Source organism: Callospermophilus lateralis, chromosome 7 (assembly GCF_048772815.1).
Source record: "Callospermophilus lateralis isolate mCalLat2 chromosome 7, mCalLat2.hap1, whole genome shotgun sequence".
NCBI classification, from domain to species: domain Eukaryota; kingdom Metazoa; phylum Chordata; class Mammalia; order Rodentia; family Sciuridae; genus Callospermophilus; species Callospermophilus lateralis.
The window spans coordinates 18,838,815-18,866,619 of NC_135311.1; the positions used below are offsets into that span (position 1 = coordinate 18,838,815).

The window sequence follows — 27,805 nt, forward strand, 5'->3', positions numbered from 1 at the left end:
AGTTTTAGAAATTAACTCCGACATCTATAGCTGTGCAAGATGAAACCCAACATATAATATACTAAAGTAAGCCCCTGCCATCGCTTATTGAACAAGGAGACATCTATAATCAACCTGGAAATTGAACTTTTATATGATTGTCTTCGTGTTTTTAAGAAAATTAAAGCAGTAAGAATACATGAGATGACATTGGATACTGGATCGCCATAGAAATGGGTGTTTTGAAACAAGATTTATGTGAATTATATGAATGAGAAGGCAGGAAATGGTGGCATTAGACTTATTTCAAGAAGTCTGTAAGGAGAGTTCAGATGGATGTATATTGTTAATATCTCCTAAGATCCTACACATTCTTATAGAGGCAAAATATGTGCTTCAGTAACAAACTACATAGTTTAAATTCTACCTAAAGATACCCCTTGGATTATCTGACTCTGAGGAAGCTATTTTACAACTGTGTAAACTGCACATAATATTAATGATAGTTTATTTTTCTGTAGACATGCAAGTTCTCTCCTGTCTTTTAGAGGTTCATTGGAAATTTTGCCTCCTTTTGCATATTCATTTCAGTATTACTAATTTGTTAATGGATCTAATTCTGATATTCACTTTATCTGCCATCAATCTAGCTGCCTTTTGAAGCAAATAAAATCTTGAAGATGTGTCCATTTTGATATTTAAAAGAGTCATGATTTGGGCCAGGGATGTGGCTCAAGCCATAGCGCACTCGCCTGGCATGCGCGGGACACTGGGTTCGATCCTCAGCACCACATAAAAATAAAATAAAGATGTTGTGTCCACCGAAAACTGAAAAATAAATATTAAAAATTCTCTCTCTCAAAAAAAAAATCAGAGTTATAATTTTACTTTAGAAAAAAAAAAGTGCTCATGCTGGGCACAATGGTTCATGCCTATAATCCCAACAGCTCTGGAGGCTGAGACAGGAAGATCTCCAGTTAAAAACCAGCCTCAACAAAAAGCAAGATGCTAAGCAACTCACCAAGACCCTGTCTCTAAATAAAATACAAAATAGGGCTGGGGGTGTGGCTAGGTGGTCAAGTGCCACTGGGTTCAGTCCCTGGTACCAAAAACAAAAAGAAAGAAAGAAAAAAGAAAAAAGTTCTCTTACCATTAAAAATTAAGGGAAGGGGTAACTACAGAAGAAAGAATTTTAGTAAGAATGATATCAGAACAGCTGTGAGTGCTAAGATAACAGATCTTATAAAATTCCTTTACACTATATCCGGGTTATAACCCTACTTTCATATTCAAATTTTGAATTGCTCAATTGAAACATGACATGATTTGTTTGATATGAAAGTGGTGCTGCTAATTCACTAACAGGGCATGTGCTTTTGGCATTTTTTTTTTTTTTTAATGATGGTGTTTTGAAATGGGCCCATTGATGGGACTTAGAAATGTTTTATTGTATTTATTGTTGACACATTTGACTAGTTAGTTTTTATATGAGCAACTTAAAATATGTTCCTTCTATTTGCATAAAATGATTCTCAAGTACAATAGATTTAGTGTTGGGATAGAGGTGGTCTGTACAAATATCCTAATATGCCCTGAATTTGTAAATATTGAAATACAAAGACATAAAGAATGGTAATCTTGTAATTTATGCAAAACCAGTGAAATAAGTCTGGTAATTATTGAAGGTCAGGTGTATGGACCAATTCTCTTTGTTCTTTTATCCACACTTGTCTAATCAATGTAAGTATTTTGAACGACAAATAAATAGAAGTTCTCATTTTTCTCTTCAATGCCATTTTCTTTTTGTCTAGAAAAGTTTCAGGTTTTTGAGACAGTGATCAGGATATTCTGCGTGATTCTGTCCCATCTTTTTTTTTCCTACTCATTCTTTAACTGTAAACTCTTAATTTCTCTAGCCAACTCAGTTATTCATATAAGACAATAATTAGAGAACTTCTTAAACTGAAAGATGACAGGATTTGGGCAGGGGAGAAAGAGCTGCAGTGTAATGAGAACTGTTTACACTAGATCATTTTAAATATAAAGAATAAGTAGTGTGCATAATGCTCTTTATATTTAAGTTCTTTCTGTTCCACTAAGATACAAAGAAAGTATGGCTAGGGAAATAGATCTGATCCATTCTGGAATCTTCTGATTTTTGTCTTATGTAGACTTTTTGGTCTGAGGACATTAATATGCTTCAGAAACCTGTTCTATTAATGCTTAGTGTTTGCTTATGAATTTGTTCAAACAACAGAATTGATCATTTTATTTTCACCAGAAAATCTTGCTCCCCATTAATGTTATCCAAAATTCTGGCTGTAGCTGGAGATTATTGTGGTCTTTCCCTGCTCCCTCCCTCACCTGAGCACTGTTTGCATTCTTTTCTATCACTGGAATTTTTAATCTGAGAACTCTCTCAAATTTATTTGTGGATCCGTGATTGTATGAGTTCTCGAAAACATATTTTGGGGGTAAAAGGGTCTTCATGTTTCATGTGGTTCCGGGTCTATGGCCTTGAGAATGTTAAGAACTACTATTCCTAAGTCAGATTTTGCTGCCTACTTTAGGTTTGCTACTCTTTTTGTTTCATTGCTACTGTGTGTGGGAGGGGGGAGGGGAACGGGAAGTTTAAATCTTTTTTTTTTTTTATGAGAAAGATCAATTTCTGCTAGGAGATGGTGCTTCAAAAGAATTCAAACTTTGTTATTGCTGTGGGTATATACGTGACTGCATGATCAATGTAATTCTGCAACCTGTACACTCAGAAAAATGAGAAATTATATCCCATCTGATTCAAATATATGATAGGTCAAGATCATTGTATTGTCATGTGTAACTAATTAAAACAAATTAAAAAAATCAATACCCATAAAAAAAGAATTTAAAATTTGTTAAATACTATGACATAAATGTAATGGCCTTTCCATAAATTCCATTAAATTTTGCCCTATAGTGAGAACTATGAGCATTACATTACTCATTTAAGACTCATTGTCTTGTGGGTCACAAGGACTTTTAAGAACTGAGAGGAAAATCCAACAAATTGTACTAACAAACTATGATTGGAGATATAAGAGAACTATTAGTGCATATCAAAGAAGATAATAGAATTTCAAGAAGGGAAGTGATCAATTGTAAATGTGACTAAAATTTGATTAACTCTTGGCTTTGACTTTTGTGAAGTTATTGTTGACCTTGAAAGAGCAATTTTAGCATTTCTGGAGAGTGGAAACAAAACTAAAATATGTTGAATAAATAAGAGAAAAGAGCACAGTAGTAAAAATTACTCTTAAGAAGTTAATGGGTAGCCTAGGTGGTGGTACACATCTCTGATACCAGTGACTGGGGAGGCTGAGACAGGAGGATAGTAAGTTCAAAGCCAGCTTCATCAACTTTGTGAGACCTTGTCTTAAAAAATAAAAAGGACTGACGAAGTAGCTCAGTGGTAGAGCACCCCTTGGTTTCTTTCTCAGAACTACACACACACCAGAAAAAAAGAAAGAAAGGAAGGAAGGAAAGAAAGAAAAAGTTATACATACATATATTTTTTAAAGTGGTGAAAAATAGCACTTTGCTCTGAAAAAGAAATGGAATAGTTTTTGAGAATAAGAGGACGAGAGGAAGGAGAGATGTTATGAGGGAAGCCTGGTGTGATGGTGCATGCCAGTAATCCCAGTGGCTCAGGAGGCTAAGGCAGGAGGATTGCAAATTCAAAGCCAGCTTCAGCAATTTAGGGAGACTTTGTCTCTAAATAAAATATGAAAAGGTCTGGAGATGTGGCTCAATGGTTGAATGTTCCTGGGTTCAATCCCCAGTACCACCACCACCACCAATAACAACAACAATAAAAAGAGATGTTATGAAGGGAGAATTGATGTTATTACATTCTTTTAAAGAAGAACTAATCAAGTTAATGGAGTAAATGCTTAAATCAAGGCCATCGGACTGGCTTAAACATGCAGAATATACACTAAAATTACTTGGAAAGAGTGAATGAAAATAGAGTTTACAGATAACTTGAACTATGAACATCAGAAAAAACAAAGAGCATTGAGAATAACATGGATTTTAATATTAATCTGTCCTTCCCTTCATGTTCTTAAAAATATTTGGATCTCAAGGTCTTGTTATGTTTATGTTTACTAGTTATGTTTTCTGTTTATGTTTCTTGAACCTCTGGGGCTTACTGCCCTCACTGTGAAATACAAGTTCTAATTCCTACTTCATGGATTTTCTGCAAGGATTAAAGAACATATTTGTAACATGTCTAATACTCTATGACTTACTGTACCTGTCACAGTGGTCTTTTTGTGCTTCTTTAGTGTCTATTTTCCACCTTAAGGCTCCTAGGTTTACTTTGACATCTGTATGTAAAACCCTCCTATTTTTGATATTGTCACTTTCAGGAACACACATTCTCTGCTTCTCCAATCTAAATTAGCTGACTTCTGGGAAGTTATTGTTGAAAGAGCAATTTATCATTTGGGAGGAGCAGAAGCAAAACTGCAATAGCTTGAATAAATAGGAGAAGAAAATGACAGAATGTGTAATTGTTCTTACTATAGCACATTTTCACATACTTTAATTGTGTATTTATTTCTGTGATTATATGTTTTTTTGATTTTTTTTCTTTTTTTGTGCCTCTGTCTCTTCTACTGACAAAAACCCAGCGCCTAACAGTGCCTGAATAGTGAATGCTGGGACATAGTATGGGACATAGTAAGTAAATAAGCATTTATTATCCTCTGCTTCACTGTGTAACTCTGTGTCAGGAATTCAGAAATGCATAGTTGCATGGTTTTGATTCAGTGTTTTCCTTAAGGTCTAGTGAAAATGACAGCAGGAGTTAAAATCATTTTAAGTCCAGCTGAGTCTGAAGGATCTACTTCCACCATGGTTCATTTATATGTTTCTCCATTGATGCTGGTTATTGGCAGGAACTCTCAATTTCTTCCCAGGTTGACACTCCCATGTGCTGCATTGACATCCTGATGTCATGGGGCCTAGCTTTTTCAGAGCTAACAGTTTAAGAGAACAAGGTAGAAGCTGCAAAATCTTCTGTAACTCATACTTGGAAGTCACACACTGTTGTTTCTGCAGTGTCCTTGTGTTTACGTAGACTAGCCCTGTTGTCGAAGGCAGTAGCACAGGGGCATGAATACCAGGAGCCAGGTTCATTGAAGGACATCCTAGAGACTGTCTACCACTGATGCTGTGTGGAATTACAGGGAGTAGGACCAGGAATGATTAAGACAATTGCTGAATAGTGTTGATGGATGATCTGGCTTATGTAGGAAAACATTTGCTTTGGCAGCAGTCAGTACTGCTGATTACATGATTTTTTTTTTTTTCCCCCTTCGTGGCACAGGAACAGAATCAGAGAAAACAGATGTTGGATTTATCTAGGAATTAACAAGTCATTACAATGGAAAGTCATGACATTGAAATATGGAAAAATATGTCTAAATTCAGCAATTTGTGTTTGATTTGTTTGGTACCCCGTAGAGTCTTTGTCAAAAGCATGTGCTTTTAGAGATGTAACTTCATCTTAACTCTGGTGCAGGAAACTTACATTGGCTCTGAGAAAGTTATAACCAGTAACTTTTGGTGTGCTTTGCTTTGTGCCTGTTGCTCTGCTATATGATTTTGACACAGATTATCTCATTTAATCATCACAACCCAAGGAGTTAATTAACCTTATTTTAAGAATAAATTCTGGGTACAATCAAGAATAACACAAATATTAAAGTCCTGGATGCAAACTCAGGCCATCTGATATCAGAACCTGAGCTTTTATGTTGTATTTTCCTACCTCTGCTTCACTATGTAATTGAATGTGGAGATACTCAACTTAAAATACTACAGAAGCTGGATTTACATTGTGCATACAATGTTATTTTACCTATTACAGAAACAGAAACTGCATCAAAATTTGAGAGATTTCTTCCATCTGGAATATTTTAATACTTTTCAAATATTCTATAAACAGGTTCTACTTAGAAAGAAAGGTTATTTTAAAGAAGCAATTCCATCCTGAAGGTTGATATTCAAGTTTGTAAACTGAAAACTATGTTTAATGGGATCTTTAAATATTATGGTTACAAACTTTCAGCACATGTCATGGTCATCAAAAGTTTGCATATTTTTTGAAATTTTGAATTTCAGCAAGGACTCATTCCCTTGAGATTGGAGCAGTTCAACTATGATAAGTGAGTGTAGTCTCCTTTTGTCCAGTTTTAGTTCAGTTCAGTTTGTGCATATAAAGTTTGAATACTTGTAGTTAGATCAGCAAAATTTGGTTGCCTCTGGCTGAGTAGATGGACTGAACACCAACTTCTAGATAAAATAAGTTTCTTTATATCAAAATAATTTGAAAGATGTGTTTAGTATCAAACAAAAAGTAGTCTCAGATTTACCATAGTATAATCTACAAAAAATTGCAACTACATAAATGATCACACTTCCTATACCATAATGTTGATATGGAATTAGCATATTGCACTAACTTTCCAGTTTGTATCCCATGTCTCAGCAACAAACACCACCGAATTAACTGTGAAAGGGCATATTTGTTTTCCCAGATTCAGACAACAAACATTGGAAAACTTTTAAAAAATGTTGTGCCTTATAAAAAGTCTTTACTTTGAAGCGTAAAAGACACATCACAGACACATCCACTTTTCTCCCCCTCAGTATCTGTGTGCTCTAGTGTATGTTCATGTTACCAGCAACCTCCAACTTGCTAGACCCACTAATCAGTTCTTGGTCCTATTGCTCAACCTTTTAGTAGTATTTAACTCTAGCTGATCTTCCTCCTGTACTCCTCCTTGGAATGCTTGCTTCACTTAGCCTTGGGCTACCAAACTTTTTCTGGTTTTCCTTTCTTTCTAACTCTTTTTTTTTCCTCTGTCTCACTTTCTGACTTGTTTTCCTTTTAATTTCTAAATTTTGCTAGATAAAATAAGTTTCTTTATATCAAAATAATTTCAAATATGTATTTAGTATCAAACAAAAATAGTCTCAAATTTACCATAGCATAATCTATGGTGTAATTGAATGGAATTAGTCTTAAGTGCTCTTTTTCCCTATTTGAATTTACTCTGTAGACAATCTCATTTAGTTCCTTCAGCTTTATATATCATTGCATATGCTTAGGCTTCCAGATTTATACCTTTAGCTCAACCTCTTCTCTGACCTCTAGCCTTATACAGTTAATTGGATGTTTGACATAAACACTTGACCACGAAATGAGAATCTCAAACTTAACAAGTCCAAAAAAACTTAAAGTGCCAGGCACAGCAGTGAATGTATGTAATCCCAACAACTCCAGAGGCTGAGGCAGGAGTATCCCAATTTTGAGACAAGCCTTGGCATCTTAGCAAAACCCCATCTTAAAAACAAAAAAGTGGGCTAGGGATGTGGCTCAAGCGGTAGCGCGCTCACCTGGCATGTGTGCGGCCCGGGTTTGATCCTCAGCACCACATACAAACAAAGATGTTGTGTCCGCCAATAACTAAAAAATAAATATTAAAATTCTCTCTCTCTCTCTCTCTCTCTCTTTCTCTTCTTTCTCTCTAATATATATATTTATTTATTTTATAGAAAAACAAACAAACAAAAAAAGACTAGGGATGTGGCTTAGTGGTAGAACTCTTCAGATTCAATCCCCAGTATCATCAAAAAGGGGAAAAGAAAAAAGGTGGGGGTTATTGGGGAGTCAATTGATTAGCACTCTACTTGGCAACTTTCTCTTGTCTTCTCTGAAAACAGTATTATCATCCACACAGTTGATGCAACAGATAATCTAGGAGTTATCTTTGATTCTGCTCTCCGCCCCCTCACTTCTACCTTCATTTAGCAAGTCTTGTTGGCTCTACCTTCAAATGACATTCCAAGTCTAGCATTATTCATGTCTGCCACTTCACCTAGATTACTGCAGTTGTTTTCTACTTGGCCTCTACTTCTACTTTCTACTTTCCCCCTCTTATTTCATTGTAACTAGAGTAATCTTTTCAAATATTATTTATTCTTAGTAATTATCTTGATTATCCACCAAAGGCTTCCCCTCATATTTAGAATAAGTCTTAAACTTCTTACCACAGTTTACAGACTATCATCTGATCTTTTCCTCTCCCACCAACCTCTTCACTTACCTCTCATTACCTCACTTTTCTACACTAGCCAAACTGCCCTCCTGGCTCTTCCTGGAATACAGTGCACTCCTACCTTCCCTGTCAGCTTTTGTACTTGCTATTTTCTCTACCTGAGACACTCTGCAGAGCTTCATATGGCTTATTCTCTCAAATTAATTCTCTGTTCAGATATCATCTTTTCTTTCACAAAGCTTATTATATCCAGTCATTCTGTTAGATACCTGTTTTTTTCTTTTTTCTTTCTTTTAATAAATATTTAATGAAATACAAATAGAATATAAGGTACAATAGACCTACTTATTTCTTTATCATCTCTCATCTCTTTTCCACTGAAACAAGCTCCCTAAGGGCAGGAACTTTTCTCTTATTCACCAGTGTATCCCCAGTGTCTGAAATAGTACCTAACACATAACAGATGTATACAAAGATTATTGCATGAATCAATCAACCATTTTACTGAAACAGCTGTCAGACTTAATAACAAGTTAAATATCTTTCTCTGGCAGAATCTCCCATGACCTCTCTCCAGTACTTGATACTTTTGTAACCCCCACCTTTAATACTATATATCTATACAGCCAACCCTCTGCCACATCACTGTGTTATACATCATATCCTATAAATTCTCAAATACTGCTTATTCTTCCTTTGCATATTGCCTTTTAAATCCATACCTCCTCTATCTTCTTTGCTGCCTAGTTGAAACCTTTGTTATCTTACTACTTCATTATAGAAACCTCCCAGCATGTCATTTTAAATATGTCTTCCACATTATTGTCAGGCTGACCTCTTTAAAACCATACATATTATTTATCTTGGTATTTCTTGTAGCATCTAGCACTTTTTAAAAAATAGTAAGCACTCAGTGAATGTAGAATGAATAGTTCTGTTTCTGGAAAGTAGAACTTGTAGGCCATATAATTATTTTAACGGCTATAATTCTTTCATTCCTGTTTTTAGAAAAGTGGTAGCAATTCTTTGTTGACCATTAAATGACTATAATTACATCATGTATTATTACAGCAATTCATAGTAGAGTTTTGTGTTCTGACTTAGTAGAATTAAAGTAATATCTTCTCTATTAAAATGATTCTTTCTTTTCTCTTAAACTGAAGTCTCCAGGGAATATTGAATCGCTGAGGAATTTGGGAAAAGACAAGCCAAAGTTCCCATTCCATGGATCCTTTGGGAGCACCTTCCCAGTTTGTGGATGTGGATACACTACTAAGTTGGGGCGACTCATATGAAGATGAATTGAATTCTTCTGATATTACAGCTGAAACATTTCAGGAAGATAGTATTAGGTCACCTTTTCTTTATAATAAGAATATCAATGGAAAAGTGGTTCTTTGGTAATTCTTTGATTATATCATATTATACTATGATTAATGCTTTTTCATAATTTCTTCTAAACTCCTTTTAAGTAAGCTCTAGTATTAAAGTATTGCCTTACATATACATAAACAGCTTTATTGATAAAATTGATGTATAATAAACTGCACATATTTAAAGTTTACAGTCACACATGGTGGTACACATCTATAATCCCAGTGGCTTGGGAGGCTGAGGCAGGAGGATCATGAGTTCAAAGCCAGCCTCAGCAATATGAAGCACTAAGCAATTCAGTGAGACCCTATCTCTAAATAAAATACAGAACAGGGCTGGGGATGTGGCTTAGTGGTTAGGTGCCCCCTCAGTTCAATCCCTAGTACCCAAAGATAAATAAACACATAAATAAAGTTTACAGTTTAATAAGTTTTGACATGTGCATCTGTAAAAATATCACCACAATTAAGATAGCAGATATACCCATCAACTTAAAAAGTTGTTTTTTTGTTCCTTTGTAATCATGCCCATCCCTGTCTGTACACCCTTGCATAGTTAGTGATCTTCCTATCATATTTTAGTTTGCATGTTCTAGAGTTTTGTATAAATGTAACTATGTGTTTTTTGAACTGACTTCTTTCATTCAGCATAATTATTTTTAAGTTTAGGTAGGTCGGCACATATATTAGTATTAGTTAATTGCTTAAAAAACCTTTATTGAAACACAATTCAATGCCATATAATTCACCAATTTAAATTACATAACCTAGATAGTTTTTTATTAGCCCAAAGCGCTCTCTCAATATCTCAATTTTAAGCAACCACTGATTTACTCTCTACTTATTTTGGACATTTGATAAAGGTGGAATCAATATAATAAGATGTGGGCTTTTTTGTGACTTAGCATACTGTTTTCAATGTAGTACAAATTAGTACCTCATTTCTTTTTTGTGGCTGAATAATATTGCATTGTATGGCTATACATTTTTTGATTAATTTTGGTTAAATTCCAGTTAATTTTTTGAGCCATCCATTTCTTTTTTAATACTGTTCAGTTTGTGGGCTAGCAAAAACATTTTTTAAAAGTGAGCAAAGATAGAATGTTTCAAGATAATAAGAAACTAGATCTCTTAAGCTCCCTCTTCTTCTCCCTTTTGCTTTTTTATTTCCTCAGGAAAGGAGATGTAGCATTACTGAACTGTACAGCCATTGTGAATACCAGCAATGAAAGTCTCACAGATAAGAATCCTGTGTCAGAAAGTATCTTCATGCTTGCAGGGCCTGATTTGAAGGAGGACCTACAGAAACTTAAAGGTGAGTGGTAAGTGAATTGTCTAAGGCATAGTATTGCTTATAAGGAAACATTTATTTTTATTTCCCTTTATCTTGAAGCATGTTTTGTGTTTAAATGAGAAAATTTCATAGAACTAAATAAAAAGCTTTTGAAAGTCTCAAAATATATTAAGCAGGACCTAGAGATTTTACTACCAAATTTCTCTGTCTTGTCAGTGAATTTTTAAATGATAATCACTATAGCTAATTAGATCTTTGGTAGCAGTTTCCTGGTTATATATTTTCTTGCATTGATGGTTCTTATAAAACAACTATCTTGAACTGAAATTTTTTTATTATTATTTGATATCAATAAAGAAATTCTTTTTTTTTTCTTTTATACCAGGGATTGAAACCAGGGGTACTTAACCACTGAGTCAATCCCAGCTCTTTGTTATATTTTATTGTGAGACAGTCTCACTAAGTTTCTTAGGGCCTCGCTAAGTTGCTGAAGCTAGCTTTGAACTTACGATCCTCCTGCTTCAGTCTCCTGAGTCACTGGGATTACAGATGTATGCCACAATGCCCAGCTGAAAATTTCTTACATACATTTTAGATATAGAGCATAGAGCATTACATTTCCAAAATGAAAATTTACTTAGTGATAAAATCAAAGTCTATGGCAAGAGCACATATATTCTCAATTAATTTGTATTTGATGCTTTTGTTTTTACTAGAACATGCTTCTGTAAATATTTCTTTGGAAATAGGAATAGGAGTAGCTGTATTTTTTCAGAAACTCATTTGACCTTGTTTGCATTAATTTCTTTTTGGGGCGGGCAAGGGAGTACCAGGGATTGAACTCAGGAGCACTCAACCACTAGACCACATCCTTAGCCCTATTTTGTATTTTATTTAGAGACAGGGTGTCACTGAGTTGCTTAGTGCCTTGCTGTTGCTGAAGCTGCTTTGAACTCACAATCCTCCTGCCTCAGCTTCCTGAGCAGCTGGGTTAACTGCATTAATTTTTTTAATTGCCAGCCTAAAAGCCCTTCTTTAAAAAATATTACTTGAGTCCAACTTGAATACTATGAAATTCTGTCTACCCATTTTATAAAAAGTGTTTTTGAAATACAGCAATAATTATTAAAATGTAAACAGCAAATCCTACCTATATAAAATCTTGCTTTCCTTGATAACCATCCTTTAACAGTGACAACTGTTTTTTGATACAGTAACAATATTAGAATTTGAACAGGATTTCTTATAATGTTGGTTCCATGAAAAAAGTAATTTAAAAAAAAAGTAATTGTATTATCTGATCAAGAAACTGAATTTTAACTGTGAAAGCAGAGGATGAAAAAAAATCTTAATTAAATGATGGAACACAATGTCATAAAGAACATGTAGAAATTAGAAAGGATATTAAAGATAATATGTTCTTTGCTAAAAGTAACAGAAGCTGATCTGGAATAATTCCTAGCAATATGTGTGTGCATGTGTGTGTACACATACACTTAGAACTAGACTTACAGATAATAAAGAAAATGAGAAAAGTTAATATAGTTACAATATTTAATTTATTGTTCAGGTATACAAATAAAGCCTCAATATTTAATTGAGTGCGTTTGGGAGTCTTTAAGCTGGCATTCATATGATAACTCTGCCCTTTATTGCATGACTTAAGACCAATTACTTCACTGCTAAGTCTGAATTTTCTCATTTCTAAAATAGGGATAATAATAGTAGTTTCTGCCTCATACAGCAAGAGCTTAATTAATATTTGGGAGTGTAAAAATTAACATCATGAAGACTAAATGAAATAATGGATGTTAAAGGCTAGGCATGTACATCTTAAATGTTCAACAAGTATCATTGTTCCTGTTGGCTGTTAGGTCTCAATTGACTTGTTTAATAAATCAGTGCAAACCTGAGGAGAGGTATCAGTAATGCACTGAAGGGTTGAATACTTAATTCTGTTCCCTTTTTACATTTTTATTAATAAATAAATGATTATAGAATATAACTCAACCAAAATTTGTAGATGAGAGAAAACATCAGTAGATTAACCCATTGATGAAATCAGATCCTCATGATCCAATCACTTCCCAAAAGCCCCATCACTGAACATAAATTACTACACTGGGGACCAAGCTTTCAACACATGAACCTTGGTCCTTACATTTTGATCCTTACATTTGTGCAGTTTGATCCTTACAAATGTGCACTTACCTTTTACCTCAGTAGGACATTCTAGATCCAAACTATAACATATTGCTTCATATATGAGCTAGAATTTGGAGAGAAACAAGTGAAATTGAAAAGTCACAGCTAATCTTTAATACTCAGATACTCAACTTGTCATTGTACCACTGTTCCTCAGCACTACATAGACAAGGACAAAATGCTGGGCAGAGTTATGGCCCCAAGTAAAGTTATTTAGTGGATTTATATTTATTTTACAAGAATTAAGAATACTTTCAGGACTGTGTTTTAAATGTTTATAGTGATGTTTAAAATTCAAGCTTTAGGATTAGAAAAAATTGGGACTAGAAAGAAAAAGTGAAAGCTGGGGAAACAGTATAGCAGGACTTACCATAATTGAGGGTCCAGAGTTTCTGCTAAAAATTATTAAAGATTTCAAGAGGAAAAGTGTGATTCCAAGCCAGAATATTCATGACACTTAAAACTTCTCTTTCTGAGCTCTGATCTGAGATTTCCAGGACTGACTCACCAAACTGAGTGTTCCAGTGTTTCCATGCTTGCTTGCTATTTTTTAAACAAAATAATACATTCCTATTACTTATTTTAATTATCATTTTCTAGTTATTCAAATAGTATTATGTAAATTGTATGCATATAAGCTAAAAATAACTAAAATCTCCACATTTACACCAACAGAGATAACCTCACTAACACTTTAGTGCAGATCCTTCTAGGTTTTTCTACATGTAGGTGTGGGTGTATACATACCTTGAATTTAGTAACAAAAGTAAAATGATTTTATGTATACTATTCTCAAAATAAGAATTATGTACAATTCATCTTCTTCAGCAAATGAATTCCACCTTTTAATTTCGGAAATTTCTAATTGATCAAAAAAATGTCTTCTGCAGCTGTTTTTAATCCAGAGCCAAACTAGTATTCAGTACAGCACCACATATTGCATCTTTTTGTTATGCCCATTAATTTGTATGTGTGTGTTTAATTCAACAGTCCCCTTTTTATGTCACTGACTTGTTGAGTGAACTGGGCCAATTGTTTTCCAAAATATCCTGCCTTTTAGATTTGTCAGATTTACTTGAGGTATCACTTAGTTTGTATATCCTATAAATTGAAATTCATATCTAATGGATTCAAGCATTTCATAGGTGATATTGTGTTGTGTATTTAATGTTGGATGGTATTAGAAGACATGTAAATCCTGATTGACCTGTTAATGATCCTTCACTAATACTAAAATTGCTATCTGGATTGGGGTGATGGCAGTTTGATCCTTACATTTGTGCACTTACCTTTTACCTCGGTTACTGAAAACTAGTGGACAAAGGACAGTTTAATCTTTCACTTCCACAATAAGAAGTCAACTGGTAATGAAATAAAATCAACACTGTAGTTTCTACATGCACCTGGAAACATAGATAAATATCATAAGGCACTTAAAAGGTTGAAAGTATTTATCACTGGAAAATAGGAATTGAGATAGGCAAGGGCAGGACAGATGTGGCCTTTAGACTCTACGATTATTCATTTCCCCATCATATAATCACCTGTTGGTTTTAGTACCAAATTGATAATTTTTGTCTGAATCAATACTTCTTATTAAGCCCATGAAGTTTTGTTTGCAATCATTTCATCCATGTTTACTACCTGGTATTCTATAAAGTAGAGCTTTTCCTCACTAACCAGTATTATTTGATTACTCTTGAGTTACAATTTGTGTTAGAGAGAGAGGATAAATGCTTGGTTCTTTTAATTATCAATTTGAAAAATAAAGGATTAGTTCAATAACCGCTTCAAATGATGACAAATGAGTTTTTCCTGGCTTTATCTTAAATTTTGAGTATCATTTTATGCCAACGGCTTTTCATTGATCAACATACATAGTTTAAAAAGTCAGTGAAGTTTGTGTTCTATATGAACAAAAGCCAGTCATTTGCTCTGCCCTTGCCTATCTCAATTCCTATTCTCCAGGGATAAGTACTTTCAACCCTTTGAATGCCTTATGTTATTTACCTTCTAATTGTCTGTTAAAACCACAGTGTTGATTTATTTCATTATCAGTGGGTTTCTCATTGTGGGAGTGAATGATTAAACTGTCCCTTTCCGTGCCCCATTTTATATATATATATAAAATACAGATTCTCTTCCCCATTACCACCATCTTACCAAATTTTAATGTATACAGTTGTTCAGAACTGATTAGAAAACAGATTAGTATTCTTTTTATACAACTTCTTTTTCCTTTAGGTTATTAATGAATTGATTTTTATGTAAATAATTGTTGATTGTTTATTATTTTAGTTACTTATTATTCATTATTATTGAGCCACTGACTGAACCCCAAACATTAAATACAAGCAGAAGCCTTCTCTTCTGAATTTTTCTTTCAGTCCATTTTTGTCTCGACAGGGTCCTTTTTCGAACCCTCCGTTCTCCCCTCTCCTCTTTAAACTGCTCTCTATCCCTGCTCTATGCTTACTGTCCTGGAACTGTGTTTACCCTCATTCTAGGAAATCCTTTCTTCTGTTTAATGGATTGAATCCTTCATTTCCTAGATCTCTGGCCCTTTCCTACTTTAATGCACTCCTTCATTTTTGTCAGTAAGTCTGCCAGATTTCTGAGAAGATTGCAATAGGGCAGAATTGCTGAGATATACCTTCAGACTTAATTGGTAATTTGGCTGGAAATAGAATTCTAATTCGGAAATTATTTTCCTGAATTTTGAAGGCATCTACTCTCTTGTTTTCTATTTTGGCTATTTCTGTTCAGAAATCTTATATGATATTCCTGATTCTTTGTATGTTATCAGTTTCTTTCTCAAAGCTCTGTGATCTCATCTCTATTTTTGACATGCTGAAATTTTACAGTGATGTGCCTTCATTTGGTTTGGGTATTCAGTGGGTTCTTTAAGTTTAAAATTTCATGTCTTTTGGTTCTGAGAAATATCTGCTTTATTTCTTTATTAATTTCTTCTGTGCTCTGTTCTCTGAAGAAATCTTGTTAGGTGTTATTTCTTATTTTATCTTCTATTTTATTATCCATTATTCCATATTTTCTTTTTGTTAATTCCTGAATAATTCCCTGAACTTCAGTTTTAGCTTTTTCTGTTATCACAGTTTTCACTTGCTATAAAAGTTATATCAATCCTATCTCATATTTTCTGATATTCTTTTTTTTTTATAGGATTCTGTTTTTGATTCAGAGATACTGTATCTTCCTTTACCTCTCTGAGAGTAGTATTCATGGTACCAAGATTTAGGGCTTGTTTTTTTAAGTTTCCTTTCCTGCTTTATGAATTTCTTGGGCATTACTTTGTTTTGTACCCCTTCTGTTTTACTTAGAGGCTGTCCTCACTTCTTTGTTGACCTATCAAAGGCTAAAGACTAACTAAAAGCCTAATGGGAAGTTTTTGTGCAAGAACGTCTTAATGTGTTCATGCTGGTTTAACAAAGTATCACAGATGGATGACTCATAAACAGCAGATATTTATTTTTCACCATTTCTAGAGGCTGAAGATCTGAGTTCAGGGTGCCGGCAATTCAGGCTCTGGTGGAGAGCTCTTCTGTATTGAGATTGCGGACTTCTCTTTGCATCTTCATGTGATAAAAAGAGGAAGCAAGATCTCTGAATACTTTTGAAGGATACAAATTTTATTTATGAGGGCTCGACCCTCATGATCACATCTAATTACCTCCCAAAGACTTCATCTCCCAATACTATCACATTAGGGGATAGGGTTTCAACATATGAGTTTTGAGGGTATAGTAGCATTGAGTATCACAGTGGACAATGATTATTTTTAAGGAATCTTGAAGCAAATGATAGAGCAGAAGCTATATGGTTTTATTGGCGTACATCCTTCAATTATCACAATCTCTGAGTCCTTTAGGTTAGGCCTCGTAATTTCCCAGAAAAGAATGCTCAAGGGATTACAAGCCTGAGTGTTAACTTTTAGTTTTACTAATAAGTATTACACTTTACATTTCCTCTTTTTAACTGTGCTTGAGGTTCTGGAACCCAGAAACTCTCTAGATTAGCATCTCCAGAGAATAAACTCTCTCCATGCTGCCATGTTGGTAACGAAATCATTGTGCCTTGCTGTGCTGTTGGAGGAGAAAGTTTGTTGGAGATTTTACTGATTTTATGCAAACCTCTAACCCTAAAGTCTTTTTGGTCCCACTTCAATGCATAGTCTATAGAAGTATGTAGGGCCTCCTCCTTCTGAACCTTTCTACTGTTCTCCGGTAATAACAAGACTAGTAATAGCTACTGCATGCATGCACTTGAAATATATTAACTCAATCCTGTGAAATACTACTAATATCTCCCTTAAATAAGAAATGATGAGTCAAGCACCTGCTCACTGTTAACAAGAGAAACATCATGGACTCAGGATTTAAATCACAGCAATCTATCTTTAATCCAATACTGCTTTTCTGTACAGATCTGCTTTGCTTCATATTGGTTACCCCATTTATTCGGTTTCTCTATGTAAGTCAGTCAGTCATTCCTAGTCCATTGACTCTGCCCTTTAAAAAAAAATTTTATTTATATTTGACAGCAGAATGCATTGCAATTCTTATTATTAGAGCACAAATTTTCATATCTCTGGTTGTATACAAAGTATATTCACACCAGTATATTCACACATTCGTGTCTTTATACATGTACTTTGGATAATAATGTCCATCACATTCCACCATCATTTATAACCCCATGCCCTCTCCCTTTCCCACCCACGCCTCTGCCCTATCTCGAGTTCATCTGTTCCTCCCTTGCTCCCTGTCCCTATCCCACTATGAGTCAGCCTCCTTATATCAGAGAAAACATTTGGTTATTTGGGATTGGCTAATTTCATTTAGTATTATCTTCTCTAACTCCATCCATTTACCTGCAAAATCCATGATTTTATTCTCTTTTATTGCTAAATAATATTCCATTATGTATATATGCCATATTTTTTTTAATCCATTCATCTATTGAAGGACATCTAGGTTGGTTCCACAGTTTTGATATTGTGAATTGTGTTGCTATAAACATTGATGTGAGTGTGTCCCTGTAGTATGCTGTTTTTAAGTCCTTTGAGTATAGACCAAGGAGAGGGATAGCTGGGTCAAATGGTGGTTTCATTCCCAGATCTCCAAGGAATCTCCATACTGCTTTCCATATTGGCTGCACCAATTTGCAATCCCACCAGCAGTATATGAGTGTACCTTTTTCCCCACATCCTCATCAACACTTATTGTTGTTGGTCTTCATAATAGCTGCCATTCTAATTGGAGTGAGATGGTATCTTAGAGTAGTTTTGTTTATTTCTCCAATTGCTAGCAATGATGAACATTTTTTTTTCATATATTTGTTGATTGATTGTATATCCCCTTCTGAGAAGTGTCTCTTCAGGTCCTTGGCCCATTTATTGGTTGGGTTATTTGGGTTTTTGGTGTTTAACTTTTTGAGTTCTTTATATAGCCTAGAGATTAGTGCTCTATCTGATGTGTGAGAGATAAAGATTTGCTCCCAAGATGTAGGCTGTCTATTCACCTCACAGAATGTCTCTTTTGCTGAGAAGAAACTTTTTAATTTGAGTCCATCCCATTTATTGATTCTTGATTTTAATTCTTGCACCAAAGGAGTCTTATTAAGGAAGTTGGGGCCTAATCCCACATGATGGAGAATAGGGCCTACTTTTTCTTCTATTAGATGCAGGGTCTCTGGTTGTATTTCTAAGTCCTTGATTCATTTTGAGTTGAGTTTTGTGCATGGTGAGATTTTATTGCATATGGATTTTCAGTTTTCCCAGCACCATTTGTTGAATAGGCTATCTTTTCTCCAATGCATGTTTTTGGCACCTTTGTCTAATATAAGATAATTGTAATTTTTTGGGTTAGTCTCTCTGTCCTCTATTCTGTACCATTGGTCTACCAGCCTGTTTTGGTGCCAGGACCATGCTGTTTTTGTTATTATTGCTTAAAATTTTGATGATGCTTCTCTGCTTCATGTTCTCTCCATTTTCTTAGTGCTTATACTTATTGTATTACTTCACTGTCAGAGGGAACAGAGGTAAATGCTTATTTTTGATCCATATTTTTGACTGAAACTTCTCAAAGTTCTTGTTACTTTCTCTGTTTTATGCTTTGGTTTATTGTTTTCCCTAATACCTCCTGACTTAAGTATATTTCCATTGTCCCCAGGTTGCCGAACAGGCGAAGCAAAATTGACAAAAGGATTTAATCTAGCTGCCCGGTTCATCATTCACACAGTGGGACCTAAGTACAAGAGCCGCTATCGCACAGCAGCTGAGAGTTCCCTGTACAGCTGCTACAGAAATGTACTTCAGCTGGCAAAGTATAGTCTACTCATTTCCTGGACATAGCATGCCATGCAGTTTTAAAAGCTGTGGATTTGAAGATGAACCTAATTATTGAAATCAAACTTTGAAGGGCTTTAATAATTTAGGAGGACTTGAAGATAGATCTTTTGAAACAGCAGGATAAATGGGGCAAATTTGAGTGACTTGGGAATTTAACCTATTCCCATTTTATTCAATCTGTACTTGAATTGTGTAGCCCCCAAAGAGAGTGATTAAATTGTATATTATTGAATAGTACAATTGGGTTAATTATTACAGTAAATTTGTGAGAAGGTAGGAAAGAAGAAATTGATTTGCATTTTGAAATTAGTTATGAATTGTAACGTATTATAAATGCTTGTAATGCAACTTTTGTGTTTTCTGTTTGATTGCAGAGAGCAGTCAATGTCTTCTGTTGGATTCTGTGTCATCAATTCTGCAAAACGAGGTTATCCTTTAGAGGATGCAACACACATAGCACTTCGTGAGTAATATTGGATACGCTACATAAATCAAGTCTTAAAATATTTTTATCACTGTTTAACTAGTTACAGCCAAAGAAGTTTAGTTGATTAAATGATTGTGGCACCCTAGAAGGAAGTTTTTATTGACAGGTTATGGAGTTCTCAATTTACTTTCTCAGTAACATTTTTATCCATTTGAATAAAAGCCCAGGAAACTCACTTTTGGTATCAAAAGTGATACCAAATTAGGAAATATGACTGATGCTTTGGGTTTGAATCAAATTCAGAATAATCTTAACAGGCAGGCTGCAACAATGAATTCAAAATAACAACAATGAATTCAAAATACTTCATATTTGTATAGCACTTTGCAATTTAAACAGTAGCTTTTGGGTGTGCTATTGAAATATAAAACCCTGCATTTAGATTTAAAAGAGAATGGATCCCACCAGGCATAGTGGCGCATACCTGTAATTCCAGCAGCTTGGGAGGCTGAGACAGGAGGATTATGATTTCAAAGCCAGGTTCAGCAAAAGCGAGGCTCTAAGCAACTCATTGAGACCTTGTCTCTAAATAAAACACAAAATAGGGCTGGGGATGTGGCACAGTGGTTGTGTGCCCCTGAGTTCAATTCCCTGTAAGCCCCCTACCACCACCACCAAAAAAAAGAAAGAAAGAAAGAATGGGTCCAATCAATATGAACCAAAATGTAATATATATGCTATAAAAATATTGTGTTGGCCTCGGGTATAGCTCAATGGTAATACCAGAGCTTGAGATGAATCTTAATTCTCTGATTCTGGTAGTGGGTAGGGTCTGCTTATGCTGCATGCAGGCCTGGGCAGCTGAGAAAGTCTATTTTAGTGTTAGCAGCTAATCAAGGCAGAGGATGCCACCAGTGTCAGCTCCAAGGGTCACAGCTGGTAAAACCAAATTCTTTTCCACTACTATTGAATGGTGTATATTAGTTCTTTAATGGCAGGCTCTGCCCTTTAGTGTTGTAGCAGATGCCAGTAGCTCACCACCAATTTCTTCTTTCCAGTTTCTTGTGTCACACATTCTAAAAATGAAATCCACAAACAAGGAAGAGTGGATGTAAAATACTAGGATTTATTCAAGTGAGAAGAAAAGACACAGCTCTCACAGATCAAAAAGGAACCCAATAGGGGTTGCAACTTTGGTGTGCTTGTCTAGGGTTTTATATAGCTCTTGGGTCAACACTATTGATCCAAATTTATGCTAATCAGGTTTTGAAAAAGTACCAGTGCTAAAGGTCAAAATTTGTGCTAATCAGGTCTTAGAAAGTATCAACCCTATCTATTAGCCTTTGAGTAACTTTCCTGCAATCTTACTTTGGGTCTACCCCACTTTTGATTTACTGGCACTCATCAGACAGGATTCATCTGGCTCCATGTGGCCACAGCCACCTAAGTTTAGTCCATATGCACAAAATACACTGTTTAGCTTCATAGAGTCCATGGTCTTACTATATTATATGCAGGTTCAGATAACATCTCAAGTTCACTCTTGAATGTCATAGCTCCTGAGACACTGACAAACTAGAGGGCAAATAGCTTGAAACCTTAGTGGTATTCTCCTTTTAGGGAATGTGATATCTGTCTTCAAATACCCAAAGAGTTCTCAATGCGCACATATTCTGTGCTATATTTTTTGAGCAATAGTTCTTGGGAGTATGGGGTATATCAAAAACTACATTGTGCATCCAATGAAAGAACTCTGTGGACCCTTTATCCAGAAGAATGTGTATAAGCATAGTATTTACAAGCTATTTCAGGAAGTTTACAGATCCTCATAAGGATTGCACAAGAATGCCTATGATAGAAAGCAAGATCTAAGACTAAGTTGCAAGGACAGGGGATTTTGGTCCCATTTCAGATAGAACTGTCTGTAACTGAAGAGTATTTTAGTGACTTTCTTGTCACTGAAAACATGCATGCAGAAGATTCATGATATTTTAGAAAACAATCTTATTTGGGAAAGAAGCTAAATGATCTTTAAGATCCCTTTTATTTCTAGAATTTTAAAATGAGGAGCTCAAAGTCTTATATCCACCAGAGCCAAAAAATTATATATATACACACACACATATATATAAAACACACACACACACACATATGCGCGTGCACACACATATATATGCACACACACACACACACATATATACATACACCTTCAGTATCAAATTATTATTATATAACCTAAACCTATTATTATTATATAACCTAAAACTTGGAGTAAGACTTATTCAGTCTTAAATAGTTTTTTTTATTACAAGCTGTTTTAAAAATTAAAATCAACACTGCTCAATGATTTTGTGGTAAATCATATTTTATAGTTTTATTTTATATACATTATATTGGAATATTCTCCTTGAGTGGTAGGGATATTATCTTTTCATCTTTGTATTTCCAGAGTTTATAAATCTTCGTAGCTACAATGCATCTTTCCTGGGAATTTGTCAAGAATGCTTGACATGGTACTTGCTCAAGAAATATGTATTTTTAAGAGGAGCAAATAAAAAGTCTGTTTCATTTTCTTAACAACCAACCCTATGTTTTAAGTAGGTGGTATCATTGTACTAACAAAAGGGACTCAAATTTATCATATTCTCAGGACCAGGCCGACTTAGAACATATGTCCAGGCTTTCTGACTCCCTCATCTATTAACCTGCCTGTTTGACTAGACTCTGAGTAAGAATTGCTTCATTGGAAGACCACATGTTACAACCTGCATGTTCTGTAAATGGTGCCTTACGAAAGCGAAAATCCCTTTGATATCATTGTTTCTGGCAAGGTTTTTGGCAGGCTTGGTATTCTTTGATTTGACTTAACCCTTGCTTCCTTATTGCATAGTTGATTTTACTTTGCATTTTTAATCAAAGTAATCATAAAGCCAGAGTTTAAAGAGGCAGCATCTTTTAGAAAATGTTTTAAATAGGGAGTTGAGAATATTGTGGATTTTTTTTTTTTTTTTTTTTTGGTACTAGGGATTGAACTCAGGGGCACTTAACTAGTGAGCCACATCCCTAGCCCTTTTTAATTTTTGATTTTGGAATAGGATCTTGCTAAGTTGCTTAGGGCTCACTAAGTTGCTGAGGCTGGCTTTGAACTTGGGATTCTCTCTCCTCAGCCTCCAGAGCCATTGGGATTACAGGCATGTGCTTTATGTGTTCAGCTCTAGCTCTGTGTTCTGAGGTAAATCACTGTTCCAAGTTGACTATAAGAAAGTCAACTTTGAGAGTAACTGGTAATGGCAGATAAGGTCAATAGCAGATATTAAGGGACTTGTATTGAAGCAGTTTTTAGAAATTTAATTGACAAAGAGAAAATGTGCACCTCTTAAAGTAAGCAAGTTAATTTATATTATAAGGTCCATTTGGCTCGTTACATCTTTAATCCAATAGAATAACTACTGCATCTCTTTTTTTAAAAATCTGTACAAATGGAGATAAGGTGCCCTTTGTTGAATACTTTCTTAAGCATTTGAAAAGCAAATGATTTGTGTACTTTTGTAGCATATATTGGCCAAGAACAAACTTAATAATGTAACTCTTATTTTCTTAGTATAGAAAGCTTTCTTATTTATTAAATTGTTTGCAAAATTTATTTCATCTTAGGTTTCGTCAAACCTAAGTAATATCTTCTTCATAGATAAATGAAGACTTCTTTTCTTTGGACACAATTCCTTTGTTTTATTTATTTATTTTTATGTGGTGCTGAGGATCGAACTCAGTGCCTCATAATGCTAGGCAAGCTCTCTTATCACTAAGCCACAACCTTTTTTTTCTTTCATAGTTCATGTGCAGTTCTTCTTAAAAAAAAAAAAGAAAGAAAGAAAGAAAAAACCTATCAAAACATTCACATTGAAATAAATTTATCAGGCTGTTTATTCATTCAACAAAATTGGAGTGTCTACTGCATACTAGGCTCTGTACTTTACACAAGAATGTATAGGGGTAATAAAAAAGATGGTATTTGTTCTTATTGTGTTTTTGTGCTGGAAATTTTAATGTCTCAGATGTCATTCTCATCAGTTAAAGGATTTTTACTAAATGCTAAGCTTCACTAAATGATTGGTTGCAGAGAATAGTGTACAGATGAAACTTTGAAAGAAACAATAGACTGACACTTAGTACTAAAAACTGAGAGTCATGAGATCATTCCTTTCTCACCTTTTGAAGGATTACTTTTCTAAATGAACTCTGGGAATTCAGTTTGCTTACTATTTGGTATTATGCTTTGTCTTCTAAAGAAAATACCACAGTTATGTACTGAGGAACTGTTATGTGTGAATATTAAAACTTGGTGTTAAAGTAAATAGGAGAAAAGAAAATCCCTTTTTGCAAGTTCATTTTTTAAGAAAAAAGCATTACAGCAGAATAGAGAAATGAAAAATAAATTTGTTACTTAAAAGATAGCCATAGGACTGGGCTTGTACATGGCTTGGTGGAAGTGTGCTGGTATAGCATGTGTGAGGCACTGGGTTTGATTCTCAGCATCAAATACAAATAAATAAAAATAAAGATTCATCAATAACTAAAAAATATTTTTAAAAAGGAGACTGAGATCCATAAATATTTGTTCAATCTTTTAACAAATGGGCCTGCTTTACTGGATTCTTGAAATGCAACTTTGACCAAGGCAAGTAGCATATGATCTGTATCTAACCAGAGCCACACATTGTTAATTCAGTTACTGGTTAATCTTTTGAATGATTGCACATCATAGCCCAAGATATGCTAGGCCTTAATTGATATATGTTATTGTAAAATACACTTGGCCTCAAAAATCCACAGTACAGTTTAACATGTGTGAGAAGTTCACAGCTAGAAGGCTGTTCAAACCATTACAGATGCTCCTCAACTTAAGATGGGGTTACCATCCTGTAAACCCATTGTGAAGCTGAAAAGTCATAAGTCAAACTCAAACCATTATAAGTCAAGGACCATCCTATATACGAACAACAACGAGTAAGTGACTTGGAAAGTGACTTGGGAGTCAAAGTAACGAGTGTCATGCTAGGCACTTTGAATCTTAATCCATAAGCAGCACAGACCCATCACAAGTGTTTAATAAGAAGTTAGCATAACTCAGGCAACTGTGAATGTATAGTTTTAGAAATGAAAAACAAAGTGAACATTTAGGAGCTTATTTGCCAAAACATCTGCTGAGCATTAAGAGCCTGAAAGCAGTTAAAATGGAGAAGGTGTAGGTATTAGAAATATTAGAAGTAAATAGAATTTCATGATCATGTGAACCATTTGAAAATGCAGGATGAGGAAAGAAGTGAAGGAAATGTCAAAGCAAATTCTGGATTCTAGTTGGTTGTTGATGTGTAACTCAGATAAGGAACACAGGGAGAAGGCAGAAGTCAAGATTTGGACACACCAAGTTTGAGATATCTGTGGGTTATTGGGGCAGATATATCTAATAAGCCATAGGTAATTCAGATTCTTTTGTTCAAATAACAGAATCTGAAGATTTGGGAGCCATCAGCACCTGAGGTAAACCTAACCAATAAATAGTGAGTTGAGGAGAATATGTATATCAAGAAAATAAAAATGTTGTAAAAAGTATTCTGTAGGGCATGGGGATTAAATAATAAAATCTTGTTCTTCAGTAAATGAAGAACTGAAAAAGGCCATTATGTCTTGTTATTAGAAAGTTGATAGAGAAACATCAGTATAACACAAAATTAAGAAAAAAATTTAGCTTTCGTTTTGTGAAGAGATAACTAAATAGGGCATCTGATACTGTGACTGAATGAATGGAAGGACACTTGTACTTTCCACTTGTGCTAGATCATTCTGATCAAAGAGAGATGCCCCAGGGAATAAGAGAACTATGCTGCATAAGGCAGGATTGTCTGGAGTTGGCATCTTCCCTGGCCAGGCACTGTTACAGACACTGCAGGAAGAGCAATAAGGAAGTATGCTGTTATGGAGTTTTCATCTTGGTGGACAATGATTGAGGGCAGAGAGGATATACAGTAAGCAAGGACCTCCATAAAATGCCTCTGGAAGAAAACAAATCAGAAAAGTTTTTATGAAGGGCAGTCCAGGCAGGCTTCTCTGGTAAGGGTCACCGAGCAGACTGAATTAAGTGAGGAGAATCCCTTATAAAAATAAAACTTTGAAGAGTTTACTTTTTATTTATGCACAGATAATTTCTTATTGAATAATCTTTCTTTTTCTCTTCATTAGGCACTGTAAGGCGGTTTCTGGAGATTCATGGAGAAACCATTGAAAAAGTAGTATTCGCTGTCTCTGAACTGGAAGAGGTAGTTTGCTAATTATTTTGCATTGTTTAAATCTTATTTGTACTTTCATTTGCCTTTGTCTTGTCATTGTTTATTTACTGAATTTTCAGCAGATAAATCCTAATTGTGTAGATACTGGTCAGTGGGACTTACCATCATTTATTGAAGATTATGTTGGAAACTAAAAGTAAGTCAAGAGGAGCTTTTTGTTTGTGTTTTTCACTGTGAGGGCAAACTTCACAGCTGGGGCTGTTCTGTTTGCTGCCTCTGTTGACTTTCAGGACACTGCTTTGTCACCTGAGCATTGGATGCCTAGGCAGCATAGCTGGAAAACTACTGCTGTGCTGGTGAGGCTCTGGTGTGTCCTGGCCTGGAAACAGGTTACAGCCTGGTGTGGTATTAAGTTGTGAGGTTTTTATGTGTTATTGAATATAGTTAGATTTAGTGTGTTTCAGTTTAATTCAGAACTGATTGGGAAAATCAAATCTTTGTCGTATTAAACTTTATTTAGCTGTCTAATTCAGCTTCTAGTATTTCTCAGTTTTGTTTCTTCAGACAAGTTACTGTGCCTCCCAGTGCTTTGGTAAAATACGAAAGGAAAAAAATAGGAATACTATTGGTTGGTTTGCACATACAAGATGTGTTACATACAAGTAAGTTGTTTACTATCTTAGGAATTAGCTTCCCATGGGAGGGCCAGTCTTACCCAGCCAACAAGCTTTTTAAGATGTGAAAACATCATAAAATATAAAAAACAAGAAAAAATAAACATGGTTAATACTCATTTTTCAAAGAAGATGTACAAATTACCAGTAAGTAGTGTAAAAATTCTCCATGACATTAACCTTTAGGCAAGAGCAAATAAAAACCAGAGTGAAATGTAACTTCACACTCACTAATATGGTTATAATTATGAAGACAGATGATAATAAGTGCTGGCAAAGATGTAGAAATTGTAATTCTCAAAGATGGCTACTAGAAATGTAAAAATGGTATCACCGCTTTGAAAAAATAGACTGATAGTTCCTTTAAAAGTTAAACATAGATTTACCATATAATGCCAGTAATCCTCTCTTCATTATATACAGAAGAGAATTAGAAACACAGATCCAGATAGAAATGGAGGTGTACACCTTTAAATTCCGAATTACTTAGGAGGCTGAGGCAGGAGGGTCAATAAGTTTAAGGCCAGCCTCCGCAACTTGGTGAGATCCTATCTCAAAATAAAAAAAAAAAAAGGGCTAGAAGTATGGCTCAGTGGTAAGAGCATCACTAGATTCAATCTCCAGTACTACAAATATATCCATACAAAATTTTATATACAAATACTCATAGCACTGTTATTCATAATAGCCAAAAAAGTAAAAATTCACACCTTGAGTTAATAAACAAAATGTAGTAAATACATAAAATGTTTTTCTGTCATAAAAAGGAATAAACCTTGAAAATATTGTGCTAAATGAAAGAAACAAGATACAAACAGCCATATACTGTATTCCATTTGTATGAAATGTTCAAAATAGGCAAATCTATACAGACAAAAAGATTAGTAGTTGCTAGGGATTGGGGAAAGGAGGAATGGGAAGTAATTGCTAATGGATTTTGAGGGTGGTGATACTGTAATGAAATTAAATTTGGTGGTAGTAATTATATAACTTTGTGAATATATCAGTGCTGAATTACATATTTTCCAAGGGTTACTTTTATGGTATGTCGATTATATCTATTTTTTTTAAATGAAAAGCATATAAAACTG

General features: G+C 34.7%; 1 protein-coding gene across 5 annotated transcripts in view; it reads left to right on the forward strand.

The window, feature by feature from the left end:
• The window catches only part of Gdap2 (ganglioside induced differentiation associated protein 2), a 62,611-nt gene that overhangs the window by 807 nt on the left and 33,999 nt on the right, over positions 1 to 27,805 (forward strand). For 2 of the 5 annotated variants that reach the window (XM_076862820.1, XM_076862821.1), the window contains exons 2-7: positions 4,653 to 4,701; positions 9,251 to 9,487; positions 10,636 to 10,775; positions 19,148 to 19,301; positions 19,701 to 19,789; positions 25,994 to 26,070. In XM_076862820.1, the coding sequence (XP_076718935.1) occupies positions 9,312 to 9,487; positions 10,636 to 10,775; positions 19,148 to 19,301; positions 19,701 to 19,789; positions 25,994 to 26,070 (636 nt within the window). In that variant the 5' untranslated portion in view covers positions 4,653 to 4,701; positions 9,251 to 9,311. The remainder of the gene's footprint in view (positions 1 to 4,652; positions 4,702 to 9,250; positions 9,488 to 10,635; positions 10,776 to 19,147; positions 19,302 to 19,700; positions 19,790 to 25,993; positions 26,071 to 27,805) is intronic. The other 3 variants (XR_013091925.1, XM_076862819.1, XM_076862822.1) reach the window with 2 other exon arrangements.